Below are 24,736 nucleotides of genomic sequence, written 5' to 3' on the forward strand. Positions count from 1 at the left end.
GGTTTCCACTGATGTGCATAAATAGATTCTGATGGAGTTTATTTTTTGGTGCTGTTTTGAAACAGGTGATGTATAACATGTTAGCTCATGGGACAGGCTATGAAGGAATTAGGGGAATGATGACACTGAATTGTTATGGTTTTTGTAAATCTTCAGATTTTTGGTATGTTAGAATTGACGACTATGTATGCTATATAGTACTTTGCATCCTATCAATAGCAATTCCTCTGCTACGTTGAACGCCCTGAGGGGAACTTTGTCGATGGCTGGTTTAACTTGAAATATTGTATTTTATAAGCATTTATGTGGTGACATTCATTGGCAGTATTCTGATATCCGGCAGCTTTTTGAATATGGGTTTCCCTCCTAACGCTAATTATTTATTCCTGGGGGGCTGTGTTGATCTTGGAAACAAGAGTTTACAAATAATATGCCTTTTGTTCGTATCTTCACCATATAAAATATCATACGAATATAATATAAATAATTATTTTTGTTAATATTTAAAATTTATATTTGAATATATTTAATAATTATGTAGTACGATAATATGATTAACACGTTTTATTAAATGTGTTAATTTTTTTATACGATACGACATGATTAATAAACACGATTAAACGATTAATATGATTTTTTTAACACGATTAATACAACTAACTTAAAATATTTACAATTAAATATAATTTTATTATTCAAATTTAAAATAAAAATTATAAAAATAATAACATTAAATATAATAAAATTTAACATAAATAACATATATAAAATTTATTTTCATACTAATAAAATCTATTATTAATATTAAACGTGTCACTTATACACAATTAAACATAATAATATAATTAACACGATTAATTAAACGTGTTAATCATATCAACACGATTAAAATATGAAATGCAATAAGACTAATTTCATAGTTATTTAATTTCGTATATTTTCATGTCATATCCAAAATTATCAAGTCTAACCAAACAATCTAAATTTTTACTCAACTGCATTTTATATTTAAATAAATTAATGCAAACAATCACCTTCAACTTGGTGAAGGTCTAGCTAATACTTACCCCGGATGAATCCACATGGAACGTATCTGGATTCAACCTCAATAGGTTGGATCCAGCTTTGGACATGGCTGGATACTGAACATATATGGGCGGGATTTAACGTTCAATGTTGTTCCACCAGAGGATGTTCCTCTTGCAAGTTTGTAGAAATCTTGGGTGGGCTTTCGTGGGCCTGAATGGGGCACTTGACCCAACTTCCAAATTCAGATGTTGCATGACGATGTCAATATCCTTCCCGCTTTGCTAAACTCATTGGCGGGAACCAAACGCCTCCCAATCCCGCCAATTGAACACCAACGATTCAAAGTAACTTTCCTCTTTATATAAACCCCTCAATTCCCTCATTTGTTTCCTTTCTCTCTCAAAGCCCTAATCCTTAACCTCGCATCTTTCTCCCAAGAATAGCAAAAGAAACCCAAAAATGCTTGAGCTGAGGCTTGTTCAAGGTTCGCTTCTAAAGAAAGTCTTGGAAGCGATTAAGGACTTGGTCACCGATGCGAACTTCGACTGTTCGGCGACGGGGTTCTCGTTGCAGGCCATGGATTCGAGCCACGTGGCCCTGGTGGCTCTGTTGCTCAGATCGGAAGGGTTCGAGCACTATCGCTGCGATAGGAACATTTCCATGGGAATGAATCTCAATAACATGTCCAAGATGCTGAAATGCGCCGGTAATGATGACATCATCACTATCAAGGCTGACGACGGCAGTGATACAGTTACTTTCATGTTCGAGAGCCCCAGTAAGTTTTCAGTTGCTGTAATATTTTGGTAATTTTGTTTCCAGTAGGGTTTTGGGGTAGTTAGGGTTTTGGGAAATTGAGATTTATTGGAAATTTGTTTTGGGATCGTATCAATTGAATGTTTATTTTGGAAAATTGTCATTGGTTTGGTCGCTGGGAAATTTAGGAAAGCTAAAGAAAACTGTAAAAAACTATGAAATGATTGTTTATCTTATAAAACTGTGGTGATTTGTTTGGTGGCGGGGAGATGAACAAAAGAAACCAAGCCTTGGAAATGTAAAAGATTTTGATGTTTTATAAATGGTTTGTCGTAACACTTAGTCAAGATGAAGGTTTTTTGTGTTCATTCAATTGAAATGGGATTAGACTCTCTCCAGTGTTTTTGGGCTAGACTTGCTAATTTTGTTGCTAATATAAGGTTGAACTGACATTTGTTTTTGTGTGTTTGTTTACGGCTGTGCTAATGGATTAAAGCACAAGACAAGATATCAGATTTTGAGATGAAGCTGATGGATATTGATAGTGAGCACCTTGGAATTCCAGAGGCAGAGTACCATGCTATAGTTAGGATGCCTTCAGCTGAGTTTGCAAGGATTTGTAAAGATCTTGCTAGCATTGGTGATACTGGTACTGCTGAAATGTTTTGCTTTATAAGATTTTATAGATTATAGATTGTTAGGCTTTTCTTTCATCTTTTTAGTTGAGCTTATTTGCATGTACTTGTGCAAATGTTAACTCTAGTTTGATGTGGTTGCAGTTGTTATCTCTGTTACGAAGGAAGGTGTGAAGTTTTCCACGAGAGGTGATATTGGAACTGCAAATATTGTTCTCAGGCAAAATACCACTGTAGATAAAGTATGTTCTTTGGGCCTGCCATATTTTTTTTTTTTGCAAGTGCTGTAATTTGTTTAAACATGGTTATTTATAGAATGTTATACCCTGTTTCCACGTTATATAAGGTGACTAATTTGATGGTTCTATTGCTTTCTGGATAAACACTTGCAGCCAGAAGAAGCAACAATTATAGAGATGAACGAACCAGTGTCATTGACATTTGCATTGAGGTACATGAACTCATTTACAAAGGCCACTCCGTTGTCAAATACAGTGACAATCAGCTTGTCTTCAGAACTGCCTGTTGTGGTCGAGTACAAGATAGCTGAGATGGGTTATATCAGGTTCTACTTGGCACCCAAGATTGAAGAGGATGAGGATGAGACTAAGCCACAAGTGTAACTTGATTTTGGCATGGGATCCTGTTTCCTTGTTCAGTAGAATGTGTTTGATGTTGTCATCAATGTTGCCTTGAGGGTTCTACTTGAAGCTCACCATGTAGCCAAACGTTAAGTAGTTCAGGTCAGATGGATGATAAATTTCTTTCATGTGCTTGGATATTTTTGATGTTATGTTATAAATGATGATGCATCTCTTTTCTTATTTGTGTTCATTCCTACTGCAACTTAATGGATTCTCATTAAAAATGTTGAAGATTTGAAAGCCACAAGAAGTTGAGAATGCTTTGAACAGCCTAATTGCAGAAAGGGTAATTTTTTTTTTTGGAAGGCAAATTTATTGATGAAGTCTCTTAAAGAGATAAACAAGCTAAACAGCTTTCGAAAGAAGCAAAAGAATCCTCACATACGAGTGTACTTGTATGGGATCAGTTCAATTTGGGCAAAAGCAGCATTACTACCATTTTGCAGGAACATTGATTACGATAAAATTAAATCTAGTTAAAATTGTCTGTCAACTGCCCATAAAACAAGATAAGACTTCTGCTCAAGTTGATGAAACAAAACTACATTCTTCCTTTATTTGAGGTTCTACTTGCTATACCGCATAATCTCCTCTTCTTAGGCTCTGCAAAAGAGGGAGTTGTGGCACCACCTGAATTGACTTGTTTCAAATGCCCTTTCCCGCACTAAGACATAATAATGCTGGAATTGTGCCTATATTCCCTACTTATAGCCTTACACACTGCGTTTCTTGGCTTCATTGTGGAGAATAACCCCCAACTACTGTGGGAGAGCATCGGAGCATCCCCGTTACTGAGGGGATTTCGGAATATCAGAATAGAGATAATCGCAGCTACAGGCTTCTTTAGCATTCCCCAAGACCTGTAAGAACAAGCATAGGCATTATCCTTGTTATGAAAATAGCTTAAGAAATAACAAAGATAAATTTTTAAAAAATTAAATAAATAAAAAAATACAAAAATTTATGTGATTTAATCTTTTAGTTATATTCACAGAGTGAAGTACGCCACTCTAGCTCCATACAAAACAAAACAGAGATTTCCATCATTAAATTGAAAGATCAATGCTGGTATGGCAATTACATCATTTTTTTTGGAAGTCAATAATTACAATATTATATAATACCAGATCAAAGATAAGCCCAATGGCTGGTCAAAAAGAGCCATTGTCAGCAGGTGCGATACATGCCGAGTTGCTGTCCAGAACTAAAAATCTTTAACACCTCAGGGGGTTAGCACAACCGCCTTTTCCAGTTATTTGCTGGATATTGGACAGCCAAGAAGGACCTGTACAAATTCCACCATATACACAAAAAGAAAGAGCACCGCCAGGATCACTGACAAAAGTGACCAAAACTTACAGACTATATACAGAATTATCAATCAAAAAGCATGTAACTGTTGTACTGTACTAGCAATCTCTCCTTCGCAATTCTGTATTGCTGGCTCACCAATGACCCAAAGCAGATTCTGGGACCTCAAAACCCCTTCCTTGGAGAGGAAGTCCGCTGCCTCATTCGCAGTTCTCAAGACTTGTTTTATTTCCCAGCGTGAAATTCTATCAAGCAGTTTATACATAATATAATATTCCCCGCTGTCATTAAAAAGTTGCAACTATATATTCACCCAAGAATTTAACTATATATTGTTATCTCTTTATGTATAACTTAATAGAAAATTAAAATAAATTAAAAAAAATTCAAACCAGCATCAAGGCTCTAACATGTGTGCTTCTATATTACTAATTACTAATTCGCATACCCTTCCACCTAAATGTTTTAATAATAAATTATAAACATTTTAATAATAAATTATTAATATTTTAATAATAATATTATTAAATTATAATTTTATAATAACATATTGTTTTAAGCTAATGAGTTTCAAAAACATCAAAAATTTTATGAAATAATAAATAATACAATTAAATATATTTTTGACATTTTATCACTTATTCTTTTATTATTCTAAAGTTATTTTTTTTCAATTAAATATTAAAATAATGTCAAACTTACAATTCCTTTCTATTAAACAAACTACATTATAATTCTATATTTTTCTATTCTTACATAATAGTTATGCCATTTCTCATTTATTTCATTATGAGCTCAATAAGAACCATGTGCAAGCCCAATGAATTTGAATTGTCTTAACTTGAATATAATTTATAATTTGATTTAATTTTAAGATAAAATATGTTTTTTTATTGGTTTTAATAATATAATGATAACAATAGTAAATTTTTTTAATGAAAAATGGTTTATTTTAGCTTAAATGTAATAACTAATAAATAAATCTTAATTCTATGTATTTTGACTTAAATCCCATTTCCTCCCTCATCTTGGCGGAAACGCTTAAAAGCAATCGAAAAAAACCCTAGTATTTACTCAGGAAAAGAAGCAGCCCTCGAACCATCATTAATGGCTTCATCCTCATTTATAAGGGCGGATTCATGGGAGTTTAGTATTACCTAACTCAATGTTATTTTGCTGAAGACATGATTCTCTAAATAGTATTACTATGACTATTTACTAGTTTGAGTTGTACCTTATGCAAACATTGAACCGATGCCTAGATCCAAGATCCAAAGAAAAGTTGTTGAATTTCGTAATGGTTAATTTCACTTTCTAACTTACTACTAAAGTCTACCAGATAATCATGTTGAGAGATAACATATGTAAAAAGCAAGGGACGATATTGTAAATTCCATAAATATCGAATTTCTTTCTTAATCACAATACAAATATAATAACACAGAGAATTGAAAAATCAATATTTATATACTTTGCTATAATTTTTACTTATTGCATCAGTATTACTATCAACAACAAGGTTATGTTTTTGTGTGTTGTTGCTCTTTGTTCTCCTCTTTCGAGACATTGAATTGTTAAAATTGGCTTACAGAAAAGAAAGTTAACCAATTAATCTATGTATTACATAATTACAAAGAAATTCTTACACAAATATAATGAAATATAGTTTTACAAATTCTATCCTCCTTGAACATCGTAACTTGTTATGGCCGTCTTGAAGACAGTGACCATGTCATCTTCCTCCCAACCCTTGAAAGTCTGGTGCTACTCTTTCCTTCAAGTGCTTTCTTTCTTGCCGTGGCAGACATGCCAAGCATCCTCTTCACCAAAGACGGCAAAGCAGACCCATTTATACTTTTGGGCCAAAACGTCATTCCTTTTACTAAGTTTAACAGGTTTTTGTACTCGTACAAATAAATAATTGCGCTCATAACACGTTGACAAGGTACTCCACTTATGTCCCACCTTCGGCATGTGCATGAATGTTATTGCAACATTACAAAGTAACTCTCCCTTACTAAATTGTCCCTCCCCTAATTCCATTCAACCTCTCACTTAGTAGTAAAACTCCTTGAATTTTCAAATTGAGATTTCAATAATCTTAGGGCTATAATTAGTCTTCCATTTACTCACATATTCTCTGTTTTGCACCAAGCTCTTCATCACATATATTCTAATATCCTCTCTAGTATGCTAATGATAGGCTTGGACATAACTTCTAATATCACTTCATTAAATGTTTCACACATGTTGTTTCAATTACATCATACTTGATAATTTCAGAGTAAGAGCTTAGTACCAATCCTATCTTGGCAATTTTCCCAAGTGATTAACTATTGCTTCTACTTCGTTATTAGGTGGGTTTTCCATGTATTCTAATTTCTTGTTGAACAAAGGTTGGTTTGGAGGCCTACTACACACATTTTTGGGGATATAACTGGCACACGTACTTTTGTAAGTATGACCCATTAAACCTAAACAAGCCTTTTGCTTATCAATTATATACTGTTCATACAAATTAAGCATACACATTATCATTTATATATCAACATGCAATCTGGTGCGTCATCACAGTGTGATGGAATTCTACATCACCATGTGCGGAAATGTTAATGAACAACATACCAAGCGCCATCACAATATGATGGAATGCTACCTCACAACATATAAAAGCGCTAATAAACTCTTAATTCAAAAAATAGTTTTCATAACCCACGCAAAATTTTCATTACAAACATTTAACTATCAAATTTTTTAAAAAACAAGTAAATCATAGTGCCAGTCGTGACAACATACTTGTAAGAAAACGTTCAACAACATATAATCATAAAATCAATAAAACATGACTTGACCTTCTGGGCATCAAGTGAATTGCTAGAATACCTACCAAGAAAAAATGAGAGCTTGTCTTCACGATAAGGGTAATAAGTTACTCATTGATCTGTAAAAAAAAAAAAAAAAAACTAAAATGTGAGTTACAAAGACTATATGAATAGATATAGGAAGGGAACAAATTAAGAGAGAGTTTTTACATAAATCATAAGTTGCATAATCATGACATTTATAAATCTCATAAGTTTCCTTTAAACTTTTATAAAAGAGTGTTGTTCAAAGCTTTTTCATAAAAGTTTAATTGAGACCAAAGTTGTATAAATATTTAGGATGAAATGGAAGTTGAGATCATTTGAAAACCTTGTGAAAAGGGGGTGAAGACACTGTTCTGCAACTGAAATTTCGATACTTTTACAACAATAATAAGATATCACCGTCATCTTCAAATATAAAAAGATTACAATAAAATTAGTTCTAGTAAAAATTTTCCGCCAACTCTCCATAAAGCAAGAGAAGACATTTGCTCAGCACCTACAAGCTGATGAAAAACAAAAGTACATTCTTCCTTTATTTGAGGTTCTACTTGCTATACTGCATAGTCTCCTCTTCTTGGCCTTCTGCAAAAGAGGGACAACTTGTGGCACCACCTGAATTGACTTGTTTCAACTGCCCCCTCCCGCACCATAGACATAATATTGCTGGAATTGTGCCTGTATTCCATACTTATAGCCTTACACACTGCGTTTCTTGGCTTCATTGTAGAGAATAACCCCAACTACTGTAAGAGAGTATCCGAACATCCCAGTTACTGATACAGGATTTCTAAATATCAGAATAGAGATAACCACAGCTAGAGCTCCTTTTGCATTCCCCAAGACCTGTAAGAACAAGCATACTTAATCTTTGAAGCATAGACATTATCCTCAAGGCAATACCCAAATAGGCGCCTTATTTCTTTTAAGGAGAACAGAAATGTCTTGAGGATTGCTAGCTTCAATTATTTAAGTGCAACTTAAGAGATTTCCATCATTAAAATGAAAGATCAATGGCAAGTGAGTAAACCCCACAGATTTGAATGCTGGATATATATTTCAGGTCAACACAATTCCATATATAGTGCCTGAAACTTCTTATATAGGGAACTCGTGCCTGGGAAAGCCAGGTGAATACACGCAGAAGAATCTTCATGTTGACCATCTAACTCACTTAAACAATATTAAGGGGCTTCAATTCTGTCTACTTGGAATGAAATGCTACAATGTAGAAGGGTGGGGTATTTTATATGTAGGAAAAAGACTTTTCACCATTAACCAACTTTATGGATGCTATTGAAACTCAAGCCTCCCCATACCTATAGCAGGTAAAGTAATGTACCTACAAGATTCTATCTTGTTATTACGATATGCCAACAGCTAAAAGCACTTTATAAAAATATTTTTATTGGCAATCATCTTTCCCTTTCCATTGGCTTTGCAAATATATATGATAAAAAGAGATTGCCTAAAGTTTTAGCACAGGCAGGAATACCTGAAGAGTCAAGGGACTGGTGTGCTTAGTAACCAAGAAATTAGTCAAGTTCACAAAATATGCTAGCGCGGAATTGAAGATCAGATACAGTAAGAACTTCCAATCATCTCTTGCAAGTGCAATTGTAATCCCAACCACACCTTCTTCCATGAAAAGAGCTGCAGGAAGAAGGAATATGACAGCTACAGGAGCCATGTACATCAGGAGGTTCATAGAGTTTAGCTTTTCCCTAATAAAAACAATGAAACCTCGTTAGCCATGGATCGAATTTGAAGATGATAGGAAATCTAGTAAAATTCAAGATGGTACTTGTTAATTCAGAATCACTCCAAATTTCATGTTGATATAGAACTGGAAGAAAAATGTCCCTTACCCTTCAGAAGAAAGCAGAATCCCTTGAAGCACAGACTTCAAAGCTCGTGCTGCTGTAGCACCAATGCACATTATAAATCCGAACAGATGAAACAATGGTTCTCCCTTCAGCCATGTTATAGGAAGAAAACAACATCAGTGATGATACCATTACTTTTTCCTTGACAAAAAGAAGAGAAAAAAACAACCACCTGAATTGATAAATACGAGGAATTTTTTCAATTTTCTTCGCCAAAGACAAAACAACCATACACAAACAAATCCAAGTATTAAACTCTAGAGTCTTACCCCACTGGCAATGATGACACCAGTGACAACAGGAACCAGAGTGGCATATGTTACCCAACTTTCCCTCTTCCTGGTCATCACGTACGCAAAAACGGCCGTGAAAAACGGAGTGGTGGCCCCCACAGCCTGATTAAACGACACGGGAAGAAACCTAAGCGATATATTCCCAGCAACGACAGATAAACAAAAGATGACCCCCAATGCAGATATCTTCATGAGCTGCAATCGCGATCTTATCCCTTGCAAAGGAGCGACTTTTAGCCATGCAATGGCCATGTAACTGAACATGGAACATGCCAACATGTGGCATAACGTAAGGGAAATCGGGTACCTGAACCCATAGTTGCTTAGCAAGAACTTGTTCAGTAACAAGACTCCTATGTTCGAGGAGTACCACGATGTTATCAGCCCGACGGTGAATAAACGGCTCATCGGGTTTGACGAGTTCTTTTATAATGCAGATCTAGAGAGATAAAAGGAGAAGAGTTACATGAATGAAAGAACCCAAAAAAGAAAAACAATTATTTTGATTGTTATTATTACAGAGTATGGAGAATTTAGGATTTTGAATTGGATGGTAAAGGAAGAATGAGAAGAAGGTTAAGGTTTTTGTCTCCAGGAAATTAACGTAAAAGAGACAAGAGAGGGTAATGAGTTTTTGAAGTTTTTGAGGAGGTAAAGTCGGAGAAGAGTTCTTCTTGTTCAATTTGTTGTTACATTATCTTTTTTTTTTTTTGCAAATTTAAATATATGCTTTTAGCAATTATCTGTTTAATGGAAAAAAGATGAATGAAAACCTTTCATTTGAAAATTGCAAAAATTGACTAATGATCTTAGGAGGGAATGTTTGGTGCATGATTGACAGATAAGCAGTTATATCATAGTTTACATGAAATTTTTGAGTGATATTACTTACCATATAACTTTTCTCAGGAAAGAGATTGTTAGTTTGATGCAGGGAATTTAAGCTTTGATCAATTTCCAGAACAGACAAGCACACAGGATAAATATATATAATGCTAATTAATTATAGTAATGCATCTGGGCCCGGCATTTCTCTTTTAACAGGAGAGGACGTTGTGTCTTTTAATTGCACTTTAAAAAGTTTTTAGCGCCCACCCCCCCCTCCCTCCCCTCTCCCAATCTCCTTCATGCATGAGCATGATGTGTTTTTTTGCCTCATCATCACTATATATTCTTCATAGTTTCTGTAGGTCAGGGTGGGAAATTGGCAAGCTAACAAAATTATTAATATTCCAGTGCTATAACTACTAAATGGACTCAACAAGATTCGACATTATCTATATATAATTCCACGTTTACTTGCCTTCAAAAAACATATATTCCACGTTTAGTTAATTAATTTTGCACTTTCCAAAAAAAAAAATTGACAATCAACAAATTGTTTAAATACATTGGCTAAACTATTTCAAAGGCTCAAACGTAAAAGAAAAGAAGAAGATGCCAGTATAAACCCTATAAGGACAATCAACATGACGGTCTCCAGTCTTCGCCAGCATAAACTGCTTGATCTCCGAGCTCTTCTTCGATTCGAAGCAACTGCAAATAGATTTTTTTTCCCCATTAATTTCATTTATGGAGTTGCACAAAAAGCATAGAATAGAAGAAGTAGCAGTTTACAAATGGAAAAACAAACCTGGTTGTACTTGGCCACCCGCTCTCCTCTGCAAGGAGCACCTGCTTTGATCTGACCTGCACCAAGGGCAACTGCTAAATCTGCTATGAAAGAATCATCAGTTTCCCCACATCTATGAGATACCACCACTCCCCAGTGGGCTTCCTTTGCTAGCTTTACCACTTCAATAGCTTCTGTCACTGTTCCAATCTGATTTATCTGATCCGGGGAACATAGAATTATTAGATCTTGCATCCAATAACGAATTAAAAACAAAAAGTTTCAACACATACTTTTGGAGTTCTTTATTCCAGCTTCAGATCATATTGATAGTTTTTTGTTACATTTACATAGATAACATAGGGGAAATAAGGTTAACAAGAGGGTAATTTAGCTAATTTGACATCATTATCAGCACAGAGAAGTACTTGTGTTTCATCCAATATTCTGCAGGTACCTTGAGAAGAAGACAGTTGCAAGCAGAATCATGCATTGCTCTCTCCATGCGCTTTGGATTTGACATTAACAAGTCATCTCCTACCACCTGCAAAACAATCTCATCTTAAGTTACAGCTGGTCAATATAGAGCATAAACAAGAGATCCGAACAAATTGCTAAAGTACCCAATACATCCATCAATGTACATTCTCATGCAAGTCGGGATCCCATTTATGTTTAGGTGCACCAAAAGGCAACAATTAAATGATTATGTCAAACAAGATTTGATGATAAAAACCCAACCGAATTTGAAGTCAAATAATTTAATCATTTAGAAGGCAACTCAAAAGATAAAAGTATTATTCTAGTTGGTTATCTTCCATCTACCTCCAAAAGGCAGGAGCATTAACTCTACATCCAAGCCTTTTTTTTATGCATGATAAGTAGGATGGAAATGGCATTCAACTGAACTAAACATCAACATTATGTTAACAAAAAACAAACCTGACATAGTCCAAGACTGCAAAAACGCTTGCTGTGTTCCCAATCTTCCTTGTCAAAAGGATCTTCAATAGATGCAATTGGGTACTCTAAGACACCAGAAAAGAAGGATAAGGTATGGAACGGCATTAAACTATTGTTGAAAGAACAAAGAAGAAAAATTAAACAGAAGCTGTACAGAAAAACCAACATACCAGAGCAAAGTTCTTTGTACATCTGAATCATATCCTCCCCTGACTTGAAATTTTGCCCGGATTTATTTGGAGATTTGAATTCTAAATCATACTTTGTACCTATGTGAAGTAGAAAGAAAAGAAACTCTCAGTTGTTATAAGCAAGCCATGTCCAAAATGAGATATGAAAGTGGAAGAAACATGCAATCTGACTAGGGTAAAATATGCTTTCCTTCTGCCCTTTAACTACATGAGACAGCACACCTAAATCATACATTCAGTTTAATATCTTATATCCTCCTATAGAATGTAATGCAACAGTTGAATGATGATGCCAACATCTCTTAATGAACAGAGTGTAGAAGTTTCTCCTGAAACAATGTCCCCTATTTCATGTGCTACCAAATGATAATTGACTAATTTATAGGAAAATATTCATCACCTATGCAAAAATCAGTAGCAGCAACATCCATTCCTATCTTTATTCTGTCATTATACCCCGTTCTGCCGATAGCTTCTTTGACAATATCCAATCCTTCTCTAACACTGCCAACAAAAATAGGAGAAAATCAAACCAAAATTCCACCCAGATCCCTAAGAAAATGTAAGGTAAACTTCATTTCCCCGTATGGTGAAAAACAATGACAGTCAGACTTAATAGTGATACTTGCCTGGAGATGTTAGGAGTGAAACCACCATCTTCACCAACATTACATCCATTTGTACCATATTTTTCTGCAATAACAGCCTGTTTTTCTTATTAACAACAATTTCAATAAATGAATGAGTATATGCATGACATCTTCTATTCAAAACTCCTAGCAATAAAGTATACCACAAAAACATTCTACAGATAATTAGGCTGAATGGTATTTCCATTGTTTATGTCTACCTGCAAATGATCAATTAAAATCATTTCAAGCAACTTAATACAACTAAAACTTAGTTTTTATTTCTTAAAAAAGCACAGGTGTCTGCTTATTTTTGTGTATATAATGAGATCAATTCTCAATCAGGAACTTCAGAAAATTTTAGGGATAAACCAAGCAGCAAGCCAGAAACCTTAACATAGGCGACGTCACAGTCAAAAGCCTAGCTGTTAATAACAACATTATAGGCAGGTCCATATTACTTACCCAAATATATCCATCTTTCTTCTAAGAAACTTACTAAATCTCCTAAAGTTGTATGCGGTACCTCAACAACATAGCAGCATTGCATACCTCAAAAAAGATGAGGCATTCCTTTAATATAACAATTTCAAAGAAACTGGCAGATGGGAATGTTCAAGAAAGAATCATGCAGGTGTTTATTGGAAAATATTTCAAAGAATCAAATCATAAGTAAACAGCATATCAACTCATTACAATACAAGGACAGCCATAAGATCAAATGGTGATCAGCACAAACATAGCTGGCCAGACCTAGAAATGAAGACTAAATCACATAGAATTTTTCATAAGCAATTTACCAAAATAAATTCCCAAACTGTTGTAAGACTCATGACTTCTCATATGGCAAACTTTACTTCCTTTCTAGCAAATGAACCAAACTTTACTTCCTTCCTAGCAGATGAGCCATTTAAGAGGTGTGTAACAAGCAAGTAACTTAAAAGTAAATCCCAAAGACTAAACAATTTGGTTTAACAAAATCACCTTCAAGTGATGATAGGTCTCAGAGCCCATTTGTAAGGCTTCGTCAAATCTGCTGGCTCCTGTTGGGAGAATCGTGATATCCTGATCGCAGCATAAGAAAAATCACGTTATACAGATATAGGGAAGTTTTAGGATAGAAGAATCTAAACCATCATGCAGACAGGTGTGTGACATGTATCAGAAGCAGAGGATGGAGATAAAATCCGGAATCAAAATCATAAAAAATGCTTAGATTCTGAGAGCTCCAAGATGCTTTTGACGAAATTAAACCTAAAGAAGATGATTCTTTACCTGAATGGGCATACTATTCCCAGAATGTTTTCCACCCCTGATAACTGTGAAGGCAGGGACAGGAAGGATTGAGTTGGTTTTACCAGAAAGATCGGCTATGTGTTTGTAAAGTGGAACCTGATTTTAATTTTGGTTAAAAAATTTCTAGCATATAAATGGGAAACTTAAAAAGGAGATTGACAAGAAATCATACCTCCTTTTCAGCAGCCCCAGCTTTGCATGCAGCGATTGACACAGCTAATATAGCATTTGCTCCAAGCTCACTCTGGGATAAATATATTTAGACAAAGGACCATAATGCAAAAAGTTCTGTGAACTATAGTTATAATGTGAACCATCCAACATAAAATTCAACAATCAAGAGATCTAAAAAGTGGTAAGGAAGAGATTAGCATAATAATTTCTTCCTATTCTCTTTATTTTCCCCTCATTTAACAATCCATATTAAGGAAGTTATCCTTCTTCTCTCCACTCCACCTTGTCCAGATGCTGGGCGAGAGGCATCTAAAACAATCTCTAGGTCCTACTATTAAAATGCATTGTTTTTAATAAATATGTAAAGTGAACAACTAACTGCACCTGAATTTTGAGAAAAGAAAAGAAAAATGTACCTTCTTTTCTGTCTTGTCCAAGTCTATCATGGCCTGATCAATTTGAAGCTGAACTGTTGGATCCATACCAACCAATGCCTCAGATATTTTCTCATTGATGTTCTTAACAGCTTTTGTCACAGCATTTCCAAGATATGTTCCCTTGTCCCCATCTCTCAGTTCAACAGCCTCATACCTGCAATAAAATTGTCAAAATTAAATGTTATCATGGTACTCCAGTTCTAGAGCAAAATAAATTTCCGATAATGAGAAATAAGAGTTTAAACATAATAAAAACCTCCCAAATGGGAAATAATAACTAGTAAAATGATCCAATTTAAAACTATGCACTGCCATATGAATCAAAATTAAATTGCTCAGTTCAGGTAATTTCTAAATTCCAATACAAACTGAATAATCTTTCCATTGTTTCCCATTGTTTATTATGTGCAAAACTGAATAATGTCGATTCAAATTTCAACATAAAGTAAAATTTCGATTCATGTATAATAAATGCAAACCTAAAATGTAAAATTCAAAAGTTTCTGATTTCCATTTCATTACCAACGATTTTTTCTCATCAATCAAACAAAGCACAAAAATCAGAAAATGAAAAGAAAAAGAGCAAAGAAGGTTACATTCCAGTGGAGTCGCCACTAGGCACGGAAGCACGGAACATTCCTTTGTTAGTGAACAAATCAACTTCAACAGTAGGAATTCCTCTGCTGTCGAGAATCTGCCGAGCTTTTACCTTCGTTATCACTGAAGGAACCGCTTTTTTCATATGACTAGACTGCAATTTCATTTATAAGAAAAAATAAGTCATCATCAAAACGAAAAGCGAAACAAAATTAAGTTTGATACACAGAGAGAGAGAGAGAGAGTTTTACGATAAACAGGACGGGATCGGGAGTTTTAGCTCGGACAGCGGCATTGACGGCGTCTTCGATTTTGCGAGAGAGCATGTGCTTGTCGAGGTACTCTTGCACCGACATGTTTTTACTCTACTTTCGGCGGCGAAATTGGTGTGAAGTGGTAAAGATCTGAGGAAGATGACTATTTTTTTACTCCAAATCTTCACAGGTTGAGAGCTAAGCTCTAGTTGATTTCTAAACAATCAGGAGCTTAGCTCAATATCTTCTAATTTAATATTTCAAACTTCTAAAAGTTCCTCCCTTTTCAGAGTCTCCATTTTTCTCCTCTTCGATTGATTAATTCCAGTTTCCATTTATTTTTTTGGGAGGGGGTGTGTTTCAAACGTGTAGGCATTTGCCCATTAGGTAGGTCGATTGGAACTCAGCCCATCGATTTTATGGTTCAGGCTTTGGGCAAAATCTGGCCCAATAACTTCTTAAGCTAAAAACCTCAATTCAGGTTTGTATTTTACTGGTGTCATAAACTATTACCGTCTTTTTCCAAAGTATTAATTTGACGGGGTGTGCAACCCATATGTTTATGAGCTTATCCGATATAAGATTGAAGCATTATATATATATATATATATTTATATTTAAAACGTTTAAGTAACATTTTTTTTCATCTAATCTAACGATGCTTTCTTTGTTATTGATCGATCTACTTAGTTTCATTGATATAAATTGAGTTTAGATTAAATTTGTTTTGATATTATTTTGTCACGTGATGATTTCTCTCTCTCCAAAATATTAAATATGTACAACATCCACAGAATCTCCTACCTACTGAATGTGAGATTTAAACATTTCAATTATGTCACATTGACATCAACCAAAAAGAGAGAACTTATTTCGTCATATTATTTTCTTTTTTACAGAACGAATGAAAACTATATATTTTTTTTCCTTGCCCATCAATGGTTTATAATGAAAATTACAAATGACGGCCATTATCTGAAGATCTTATATTAAGGTTACCAGAAATAAACTTGCCATAGAAGTCACCCTTGGATCAAGTGAAAAACTGAAGTGGTGTAAAAGCTCAGCAAAAACAGTCTTGAGCTGAAGCTGAACTAAGTCTAAAATCTTATGCCCGAAGAAGTGATATCGTTTTGTTGTTACAGTTCAAATAAGTATCGGACCCTATGATATCAGAGAATGTGATTCGTCGGAATTTTCATTTTTTGCACTGGAAATCAAAAGAGCTACATGAATTCAGCATTATAGGTACATTTTGTGGATTTGTCCCTGTTAAAGTTACAACCTAATGCAACTCATTACAAACAGCTTCTGCTTTTTCTCATGCTACCACGAAAGCACTAGATGATCCAGTGAAATGCCGAATTGATCCCAAAAGTGCTTTCGCAGCCCCAAAATGTCTGATTCTGTATACTCCTGGCGACGCAGATGGTGGGATTGTCCATTCTATTGTTGCTTGGCTTCGGGGACTTAACTTTGAAGGTCTTGACCACTTAAAGCGAAGGCAGAAATCATCGTCGTCGTATCTTGGGACCCATGTATCCTTCCCTTGGAGTATCTCAACTAGGGAGAATGTACCCTCTGTCATGAGGTCGTTCCTCGGGCAAGCAGACCAGAAGACAACAGTCACTGTGTTACCGATCTTGAAGGTTGAATTAGCAGGAACATCGGAGCTGACATCCCCAAAGTTTTTACCAGCAGGAGTAGAGTCCATAACAACAGGACTGAGTAAGCTTATTTGCTTGTTTAGAAGATCTGGAGGCTGTGGGCCAGGTTCAACAGGTTGACTTTTGATAAGAGCACTTGCAAGCTTCTGGAACTCCTGAATGTAGGCACTGAGTGTGTGTGGACCATACAGTGTGGAGGCACCCTAAGAAAAAAAAAATAAAGAACTTCTAAAAATACTAGACAAATAATAATTATTATATAACAAATTCTAAACTGAAATGAAATAACACCATTCCAAATGTTCACCATTGTTCTTTATGTGCAAGTGCATGCATGACCAAAGAGCCATAACAGAATGTGAATTCAAAGCCAATTTGTGTGGCTTGCTTGTGGCAACTGAGCTATAGTAAGTTCAAGTCCTACAACTCTTGATTCAAGCAAGGAAACTGACCACTAGTCTATTATGGTAAGGAACTAACTTGCAGAGACCAAAGAGAAAGCACTTAATAAACACTATCACGATAAAATGCCAATTTTATGAGTGGCTCAAGCCATATCAGTGGCAATCAAGCCATAGTAAGTTCAAGGTCTAAAGCTCTCAAGCAATGAAACCAGCCAGCAATCTATTCTGGTTAATCAACAAACTTACTGAGAGTGAGAAAAGCCCAGGTAAAAAATACTGCGAAACTAATCTTTATCACTTAGGTCAATTTTTATAGCAAATAATTAGCGATATTTGGGTAATTATCCCCACAAGTAGTGTATATTTGGCACTGACCTCGTATCTCTGCACCTCATACTCCTCAAAGGTTGTAACATACTGTGAATATGTATTAGTCAACCCAGCTATAACAACATGAATGTTACTACCAAATTCTCCATTTCCAATGCTAGTAAGCACTGTCTTTACAGCATCACGAAGACGCCTCCCAGACATTGTTGTAAATTCTGCTTGAAACAAAAACTGTGAGAATCCATTCTTCTTGTCACACTGAGTGAAAAAACACACGTGGTGCCTCAGAACGAAACCTCAACACATGGTAGTGCAAGACGTGATGATTAAGAAATGAAAGATGGAGCCATAGGCAGTGACATTAAATTCAAACGGAAGATAAAAAGGGGGAAAAGCTATTACCTCCAGGTACACTGAGAATGACTAGCTGCCCTATCCGAAAGATCTGGATTGGAAGTATTGAAGGCTGCCAAGATCATGAATAAGCAAATGTTTCATCAGTGAACTTATGTTGTAATGGAAAAAAAATCTGCAAGAATTTATTTCTTTTTGAGAATATTAAGACTACTTAGACGTAACAGAAGATAATCTGTCATCAAAGGAGTCCATAGGTCAAATGATTGAAATCCTTTATCAGGCATCTAAGGTAAAACTCATGCTATGGCATGACTCTTTCCTATCCACCCTGACATGCTGGAAGGGTCCTTGAGTCTCACTTTATGAAGATTCAGTAGGGCTTGTATGTCTCCTAAGATATACTTGCAACTTACCGCCCAATCATATGGTTGCTTCATTTCACCAGTATCTAGCAAGATGGGCTTTGGATGCTGACAATCAACTTGTTTCTTATCTGGAGTTTTAAGTAAGTTGCGCACAAGCCTCCAGAATGGATTACCCTGATATAACATCACAACAACATTAATCACACAAAAAACGCAAGCATAGGGCACAAAAAATATTGGCACATATAATGAGTGAAATGTTAGATCACCTTGTCATCTCCTTGCTTAAAATCAAATGCCCCAGGCCCATCAGTTGTTCCTGCAGCAAATGCAAATCCCATTGCAGCAGGACATGTTTTAACTACCTCAGAACCTCCTCCCTGTTTAGGAACTGTTACCTCAAGCTGGGAAAAGTCTAGGTAAGTGTGGCGGTAGTCAACCTTTCCTTTTAACTGCTCAGATGCTTTGTTGAACAGATCCACAGCTTTTCTGAATTGCCTCTCCCCAATAATACGTGTACTTTCAAATTCATCAGGATAGCTGCCAAGTGGAGCACAAAATGCATTTTATTCTTCTGACACTATGTATGTACTGCATAAGAAAAAGTGCATAGCAGGAAGAGGAATAGTACCCTGGTCCTCGGCCATAGCACAGTTCATTCTTTCCACCACAGGTGCTATGATTGAAGTCACAAGGAAGGCCAGTGTCTAAGCAAAATGCTCCGAGTACATTGGGACTAACATCACCGCAATTTGTTTGGCAGAATGCAGAGACAAATCCAGGCTTATCAGCCTGTCTAAGAGCACCCCTGACACGTCTAGCAACACTCAGAGTCCTGGTTGCAGGCCTACCAGGAGAAGACTGGAATGATGCAGCAAGCTCCAGCAACTCATGGTCTACACCAAAAAGATAGTATTAAAAGAAATATTGCATGGATCCAGCACATCAAGGAGTTGGAGCTACATAATATGGATCTGATGACTAATTTCTGTTACAGACTAATAAGAATATCTAGTAAATGATGCCATTTTTATAATTGCTCTTTGTACATATTTTTCAAATTAATGCACAGAGATTAAAGTTGAAAGCTAAGAACTTACGATTATTATGAAGGTTTGGGATAATGTTTGAGACTCTTCGAGGTATTCCATCAGTCTCCAAATCATTAATATATGAACTTTTAATACCATTCTGCTCAAACCAGTCTTCTGTAAATCGTGCTGCTGCACCTTTGTTATCTCCACTGATCAGTGAGTTTGTACGACTCATTGATGTTCCATGAGTTGCAAACCAGTTGAAGGTACCCACTGGACCCCACTGGTTGTCTACAAACTTCAAAAGGGTCATTTCTTTATCAACATCATACTTATATTTGCTGCGCTCTGATGCAGGGTTATTGAGATAGGCACTAGGACTACGGTTTACACCAGCATCTAATAGTTCTCCTGTTAAAAACCCAGCATCTTTGAGCAAAAATATACACCTCCAATATTACAAAACAGAGTATGCATGGCAAGATAATATCAAATAAGTAACAAATCAAGTATGTGAATAATTTCAAAAAACCTTTAGATTTGAGAGCAGAGATCACCAGAATTAAGGAAGATTCCCCTAAATATTATTTCTGCTCAAAAAGAGATGATAACATCTAAAAATAGGAAAACAATATAGCAACTGCATGTTTCCTGCTCTTACCCTTATTAACAAAAATTGATCCAGGTCGGAGATTTTCGTGAGCTTGTATAATACTTTTCTCAATGCCATCTACCAGGACATCAAATGACTGACGAACAAATCCAAGAGATGTCACGAGATACACCACATATTGGAGATAACCCCCAGGACCCGCGTGGGTATGAATACCACTAATAGCAACATTCTGTTCAGTATATAAGTCCCCATATCTGCAAGAATAAGAAGCAGATATATACAGGTAGACAAGTCAAAAGTTAAAATACTATGCGAATCAAACTAAAACGCATATTAACAAGTATCCAATTGCATCTATTTCAAAGGATTTTGTGTCTTTGGTTCAGTCTTACTCTATGTTGAATTTAAATTTTTTATTAAAAGGAAAAAGGTCAGACAAGAATACTAACTATAATTTCAAAAGATCATGCTAAATGAGTTTTGCACCTGAATAAGTTCTGCTATTCTTATGCATGTGATTTACTTCAAAGAGACTTTCAATAAACTTCAGTGGGATATAACTTTATATGCTAAAAACAAAAGGCAGTTCTTCAGGCATAAATGCTGTGATAATAAGTACCTTGCTTTCAATCTCTCAAGCACTTTAATTGTCACTAATTGCGAAGCCATGCAAGCATCAAGATTAACAAATACTACTCGTTTCCCCTGCGGCTCTGCCACAATAAACGAGCGAGCTCGCAGCCTGAAGTGAATCCCCGAAGCAATTTGTTCTGTGTTAGCATATCCCATCATATTAACATCAGCAGCAGGTCCAGTAATGTCATAGCTTCCAAGCCCAATCAAATAGTTGGAATCTGAGAGTACTGTTTTACTATATTGCAGCACAAGTACTAGAGATATCCATAACCAAATAGTTCTCAAAGGACTTTGAAAATAACAGCAAAAAGAAGCAAGTACTTCCATCATGAACCCAAGTACACCAATCAGCACTTAGTACATTCTTCTTATTTTCCTTCATCAAAAACAAATAACATGTCAAAACATTTTTTATGGAAAAACAAGGATTATTGGAGGTTAGTATAACCACATGCATAAAACCACCAAAGGTCCACTAATCAAACTTAAGACACCAGAAATGAATAACGATATAACAATAATTTGTGTGATCCGAAAACTGCTTTTAATCCATGATTATGTTCCCCCTTTTCCGTATTCCATATAATTCTAAATACAAAAGCTTGTCATTACATAAAAAACTAACATCAAACCTAAAACTGAAGCAAAGCAGAAAAGCAAAAAGAATAACCATCTTGACATATCCAACGAGAGTGAAAACTTGCTGATCATTGACGCCATCCTTTCAACCAACGAATCAAAACCCCAAATAACTAAATTATCTAATTCAGCTTAACAATAATAATCCATTTTTGAACTTAGCAGGTCTAATAAGCAACAGTCGATTAAAAGTAAGCCAACGATCAAGAACACCTTCCATAAACCACATTAAAACAACATTCGACGGAAACCCACTATAAAACTGGAACTCATAATCACTTTTTAGTACAAGATTCAAGAATTTCTACATGATTAAACAATATCCAAAATTTTTGAAAAAAAAAAAGAGAGGAAAAACTATACCTTCCCGATGAAAGTAGAGATTTCTCTCAGCTTCTTCTCATATTTTGTAAGTAAAGATAGGGAGAGGGCGGTGATGGGAGGGTACGATTCTTAAAGGAGTCAAACTAAGGAAACTTAAAACTGTTTGCTTTGAAGGGAAGACAACAGAGTGATGATGCTGTTTTTTGTTACAGCCTTGCGATTTGTCAAGTTTGGTTTTTGGAATTTAGCTGCGGGGAACTGTTCGCGGGGTGCACAGAATGTCTATGCTGCCACGTGTAAAATTTGTTATTAATCTTTCGAATTTAGAATTCTCCTTTCTTGATCTGTGCACTTGGATTTCGGATCCTTTTCCACTGCTTCAGGGGATCAAGATCTTGTTTATTTAACAAGCTCATTGCCTTTTTTCGTTGATGTAATAATTACTTTTCTTATTCTTAATACTACACATATTGGGAATTTTGAGCTAAATTTAGGAAAATAGCCCAGAAAATATTCATTTCCTTTTGAAAATGAACATTAAACAAATTTTCGAAGTTCGATTTTTGCTTCTTTTCGAGGAATTTATAATAATATATACTAATTTAATTTGTTAAGGGAATTACAATCACACTATTTCATTACCATAACATAATAATAATAATTAAAAAAAAATTTTCCTCCGTCTGATTTTGTTTGTACCTTATTAATTTTTGTAAGTCAAATAAACTCAATTTTAATAAATTTTAAAATAAAATTTATAAATTTTGAATTTCAAAATTTTCAAAACATATTTTTTAAGATCTTAATTTTATATAATGTTTTAAAAGTAAAAAAGAAAAAAAAAGTGTGCAATGGGTAGTTAAATATAGTTATTATCAAGTTAAATAAGTCTTTTAATATAATTGAATCTATTTTTAATTCAGCCACAACAATAACGTATGACATTAATTTCTAGACAAAAAGTGAGTCATTGGCATTGCTCATTTGAGTCATGTGTTCATCATGAATGATACATTATGCAGGTAATAAAACCCAACCAGCACCATTTCTCCATTAAGGAACAATGTTTTCGTCTTGGAGAAACACATGGTACCATTTTTTGTCATGTATTTGGCACAAATATGGGAAGAATTACAATGTAATTTAACTTACAACTACACCCCTTTTGAAGAAAAATATATAACTTATGAATTACCTTTCTTAAGTTTGATCCTACCCAAGATGGTACATGAACGATATAGAGTGATTCGTCTCTCTATAGTTTCACACGTACACAAGCAATAGCGCACAGATTTCAGTTTTGAGGAAATCCCTTTGCTTAACTGGAAAGTTGCTGCATTACTTAACCGACAGCATTGGGTCCAAAGCCCCCACCTCCAAAACCAAAACATATTCTCAATCAAGCCATGAAAAAAACGTGAACTTCACTAATTAAATGCCTAAGAGAGATTGTGTTTCTAGCCGAAGTAACAAGCAGAGACGCCTGCTGGCGGGTCTGTTTCACACGTCCAACGTCAAAGATGAAAGGAGAAGCAATGAGAAAACGTCAGGAGGAAACATTTGCTGAATCTTGCAAATTTCAACCAAACAGAAAATATTGAAAACGTCCATTTCACAAGTTGTGCCTCAAATCCTGGCACTTGTTTGTGACATGACAATGATTGGCAGGAAAAACAATTCAAATGTTCCCATAGGGTTAATCATCAAAGTTATTTTCTGATACTCGTTGCATTTGACTTCTGATAAAAGAGACAAACAAAATTGATCTGATCTAGCAGAGCATTAGCCTGGATGGCCTGGAACAATTCAAATGTTCCCATAGGGTTAATCATCAACGGGTTGCTGTCATCCCTGGCTTTAAGGCAACGTCGGATTGAAAAAGGGGTTTACATTAATAATGTGTCTTATAGCCAGTTGAATAACACTTTTTCTTCCTCAAAACTGATGATACAGATGGTTACCTAATGCATGCAAAGCTTTCTCTGCATCCTTCTGGACCATCGCTCGGACTCTGTAAGTAAAATCACACCGAGGACATCGGGGCCTGCGGAGGTGAGTTTTATTTAAATTCTGGCCCCAGTTTAGACAGGCTTCAGGTATATATATTCACAGCTGCTCTGGCCTCTGAGCATAATTCTCAAGAGCAGGAAAGTTTTCGCCAATTCCTGTAGCATCATTTTTGTTTTTGTTATAATTTCTATTCAAATCTCTTTGCATCATTATCGTCTGAATTAACTGCAAGTGACTCTATACATATAATTGTTGAAATCAAGAGAACAGGTGCAGAGAGAGCAAAACGATGGTGAAGAAGAAGTTCTTTCATTCTTCATTAAAGGAAGAAAATATCACCAATAAACTATTTATAATAGTCTGTTTCAAGTAACTGACTAATGACTAGACTAACTACATAATTACTTTACAATGGAATGGTAAAATAGTAAAAAAAATATTTACATTAAATAGTCACATGACTTGCACATGGCTCTTGTTACTAAGCCTTTGATATACTCTGGCATTTGGCATTCGATCCTCTAACTTCTTAAGGCTTTAGTCTTCTAACTTCTAACTCCAGTTAAGCAAATTCTCCAAGTAAGTCTAATACTCCCCCTCAAGATGAACTGTGTATATCATACACATTCATCTTGCTAAGTAATCTGTAGAAATCCTTAGGCTGTAAAGCCTTTGTGAATATATCTGCAACTTGATCTGCTGTTGAGATATATACTGGTTCTATTAAACCTGTAATTATTTTTCTCTAATGAAGTGACAATCGAGCTCAATGTGTTTTGTACG

General features: G+C 35.3%; 4 protein-coding genes across 5 annotated transcripts; 1 reads left to right on the top strand and 3 right to left on the bottom strand.

The window, feature by feature from the left end:
* On the top strand, positions 1,329 to 3,244 carry LOC18590558 (proliferating cell nuclear antigen). The gene is made up of 4 exons (XM_007016148.2): positions 1,329 to 1,807; positions 2,282 to 2,434; positions 2,565 to 2,662; positions 2,813 to 3,244. Exons 1-4 carry the CDS (start codon positions 1,489 to 1,491, stop codon positions 3,041 to 3,043), a joined length of 801 nt encoding a protein of 266 aa, XP_007016210.1. The 5' UTR covers positions 1,329 to 1,488; the 3' UTR covers positions 3,044 to 3,244.
* Positions 7,546 to 10,343, bottom strand: LOC18590560 (probable sugar phosphate/phosphate translocator At3g11320). Of its 2 annotated transcripts, XM_018128227.1 has the most exons (5): positions 10,311 to 10,343; positions 9,395 to 9,857; positions 9,108 to 9,211; positions 8,735 to 8,963; positions 7,546 to 8,085 (listed from the first exon to the last, which is right to left on the bottom strand). In XM_018128227.1, the coding sequence occupies exons 2-5, from the start codon at positions 9,824 to 9,826 to the stop codon at positions 7,939 to 7,941; spliced, it is 912 nt and encodes a 303-aa protein (XP_017983716.1). In that variant the 5' UTR covers positions 9,827 to 9,857; positions 10,311 to 10,343; the 3' UTR covers positions 7,546 to 7,938. The 2 variants fall into 2 exon arrangements, with proteins under 2 accessions (XP_017983716.1, XP_007016212.2); XM_007016150.2 differs by lacking the exon at positions 10,311 to 10,343 and having other exon boundaries at positions 9,395 to 9,917.
* LOC18590561 (cytosolic enolase 3) lies at positions 10,671 to 15,926 on the bottom strand. The gene is made up of 13 exons (XM_007016151.2): positions 15,569 to 15,926; positions 15,317 to 15,471; positions 14,700 to 14,874; positions 14,282 to 14,353; positions 14,089 to 14,205; positions 13,798 to 13,878; positions 12,814 to 12,890; positions 12,585 to 12,688; positions 12,164 to 12,262; positions 11,973 to 12,058; positions 11,488 to 11,574; positions 11,052 to 11,249; positions 10,671 to 10,954 (listed from the first exon to the last, which is right to left on the bottom strand). The coding sequence occupies exons 1-13, from the start codon at positions 15,671 to 15,673 to the stop codon at positions 10,883 to 10,885; spliced, it is 1,428 nt and encodes a 475-aa protein (XP_007016213.1). The 5' UTR covers positions 15,674 to 15,926; the 3' UTR covers positions 10,671 to 10,882.
* LOC18590562 (neutral ceramidase) lies at positions 16,742 to 22,215 on the bottom strand. The gene is made up of 10 exons (XM_007016156.2): positions 21,983 to 22,215; positions 20,964 to 21,356; positions 20,390 to 20,598; positions 19,795 to 20,139; positions 19,326 to 19,590; positions 18,964 to 19,234; positions 18,743 to 18,868; positions 18,375 to 18,438; positions 18,018 to 18,187; positions 16,742 to 17,441 (listed from the first exon to the last, which is right to left on the bottom strand). Exons 2-10 carry the CDS (start codon positions 21,308 to 21,310, stop codon positions 16,893 to 16,895), a joined length of 2,346 nt encoding a protein of 781 aa, XP_007016218.2. The 5' UTR covers positions 21,311 to 21,356; positions 21,983 to 22,215; the 3' UTR covers positions 16,742 to 16,892.

Source organism: Theobroma cacao, chromosome 9, assembly GCF_000208745.1.
Source record: "Theobroma cacao cultivar B97-61/B2 chromosome 9, Criollo_cocoa_genome_V2, whole genome shotgun sequence".
Taxonomy (NCBI): domain Eukaryota; kingdom Viridiplantae; phylum Streptophyta; class Magnoliopsida; order Malvales; family Malvaceae; genus Theobroma; species Theobroma cacao.

Excerpts from the sequence above, each read along its gene's own strand:
- LOC18590558 (XM_007016148.2), top strand. The coding sequence starts at position 1,489 with ATGCTTGAGCTGAGGCTTGTTCAAGGTTCGCTTCTAAAGAAAGTCTTG. Across the intron at positions 1,808-2,281 it reads TTTCATGTTCGAGAGCCCCA|CACAAGACAAGATATCAGAT; the intron begins GTAAGTTTTCAG and ends AATGGATTAAAG. Across the intron at positions 2,663-2,812 it reads AAAATACCACTGTAGATAAA|CCAGAAGAAGCAACAATTAT; the intron begins GTATGTTCTTTG and ends AAACACTTGCAG.
- LOC18590560 (XM_018128227.1), bottom strand. The coding sequence starts at position 9,826 with ATGAGCCGTTTATTCACCGTCGGGCTGATAACATCGTGGTACTCCTCG. Across the intron at positions 9,212-9,394 it reads GTGTCATCATTGCCAGTGGG|GGAGAACCATTGTTTCATCT; the intron begins GTAAGACTCTAG and ends ACATGGCTGAAG. Across the intron at positions 8,086-8,734 it reads CCAGTCCCTTGACTCTTCAG|GTCTTGGGGAATGCAAAAGG; the intron begins GTATTCCTGCCT and ends TTGTTCTTACAG.
- LOC18590561 (XM_007016151.2), bottom strand. The coding sequence starts at position 15,673 with ATGTCGGTGCAAGAGTACCTCGACAAGCACATGCTCTCTCGCAAAATC. Across the intron at positions 14,875-15,316 it reads AGTGGCGACTCCACTGGAAT|GTATGAGGCTGTTGAACTGA; the intron begins GTAACCTTCTTT and ends ATTTTATTGCAG. Across the intron at positions 14,354-14,699 it reads TGGACAAGACAGAAAAGAAG|AGTGAGCTTGGAGCAAATGC; the intron begins GTACATTTTTCT and ends TATTTATCCCAG.
- LOC18590562 (XM_007016156.2), bottom strand. The coding sequence starts at position 21,310 with ATGATGGAAGTACTTGCTTCTTTTTGCTGTTATTTTCAAAGTCCTTTG. Across the intron at positions 20,140-20,389 it reads ATCAATTTTTGTTAATAAGG|GAGAACTATTAGATGCTGGT; the intron begins GTAAGAGCAGGA and ends GGTTTTTAACAG. Across the intron at positions 18,439-18,742 it reads AGCAACCATATGATTGGGCG|CCTTCAATACTTCCAATCCA; the intron begins GTAAGTTGCAAG and ends TGATCTTGGCAG.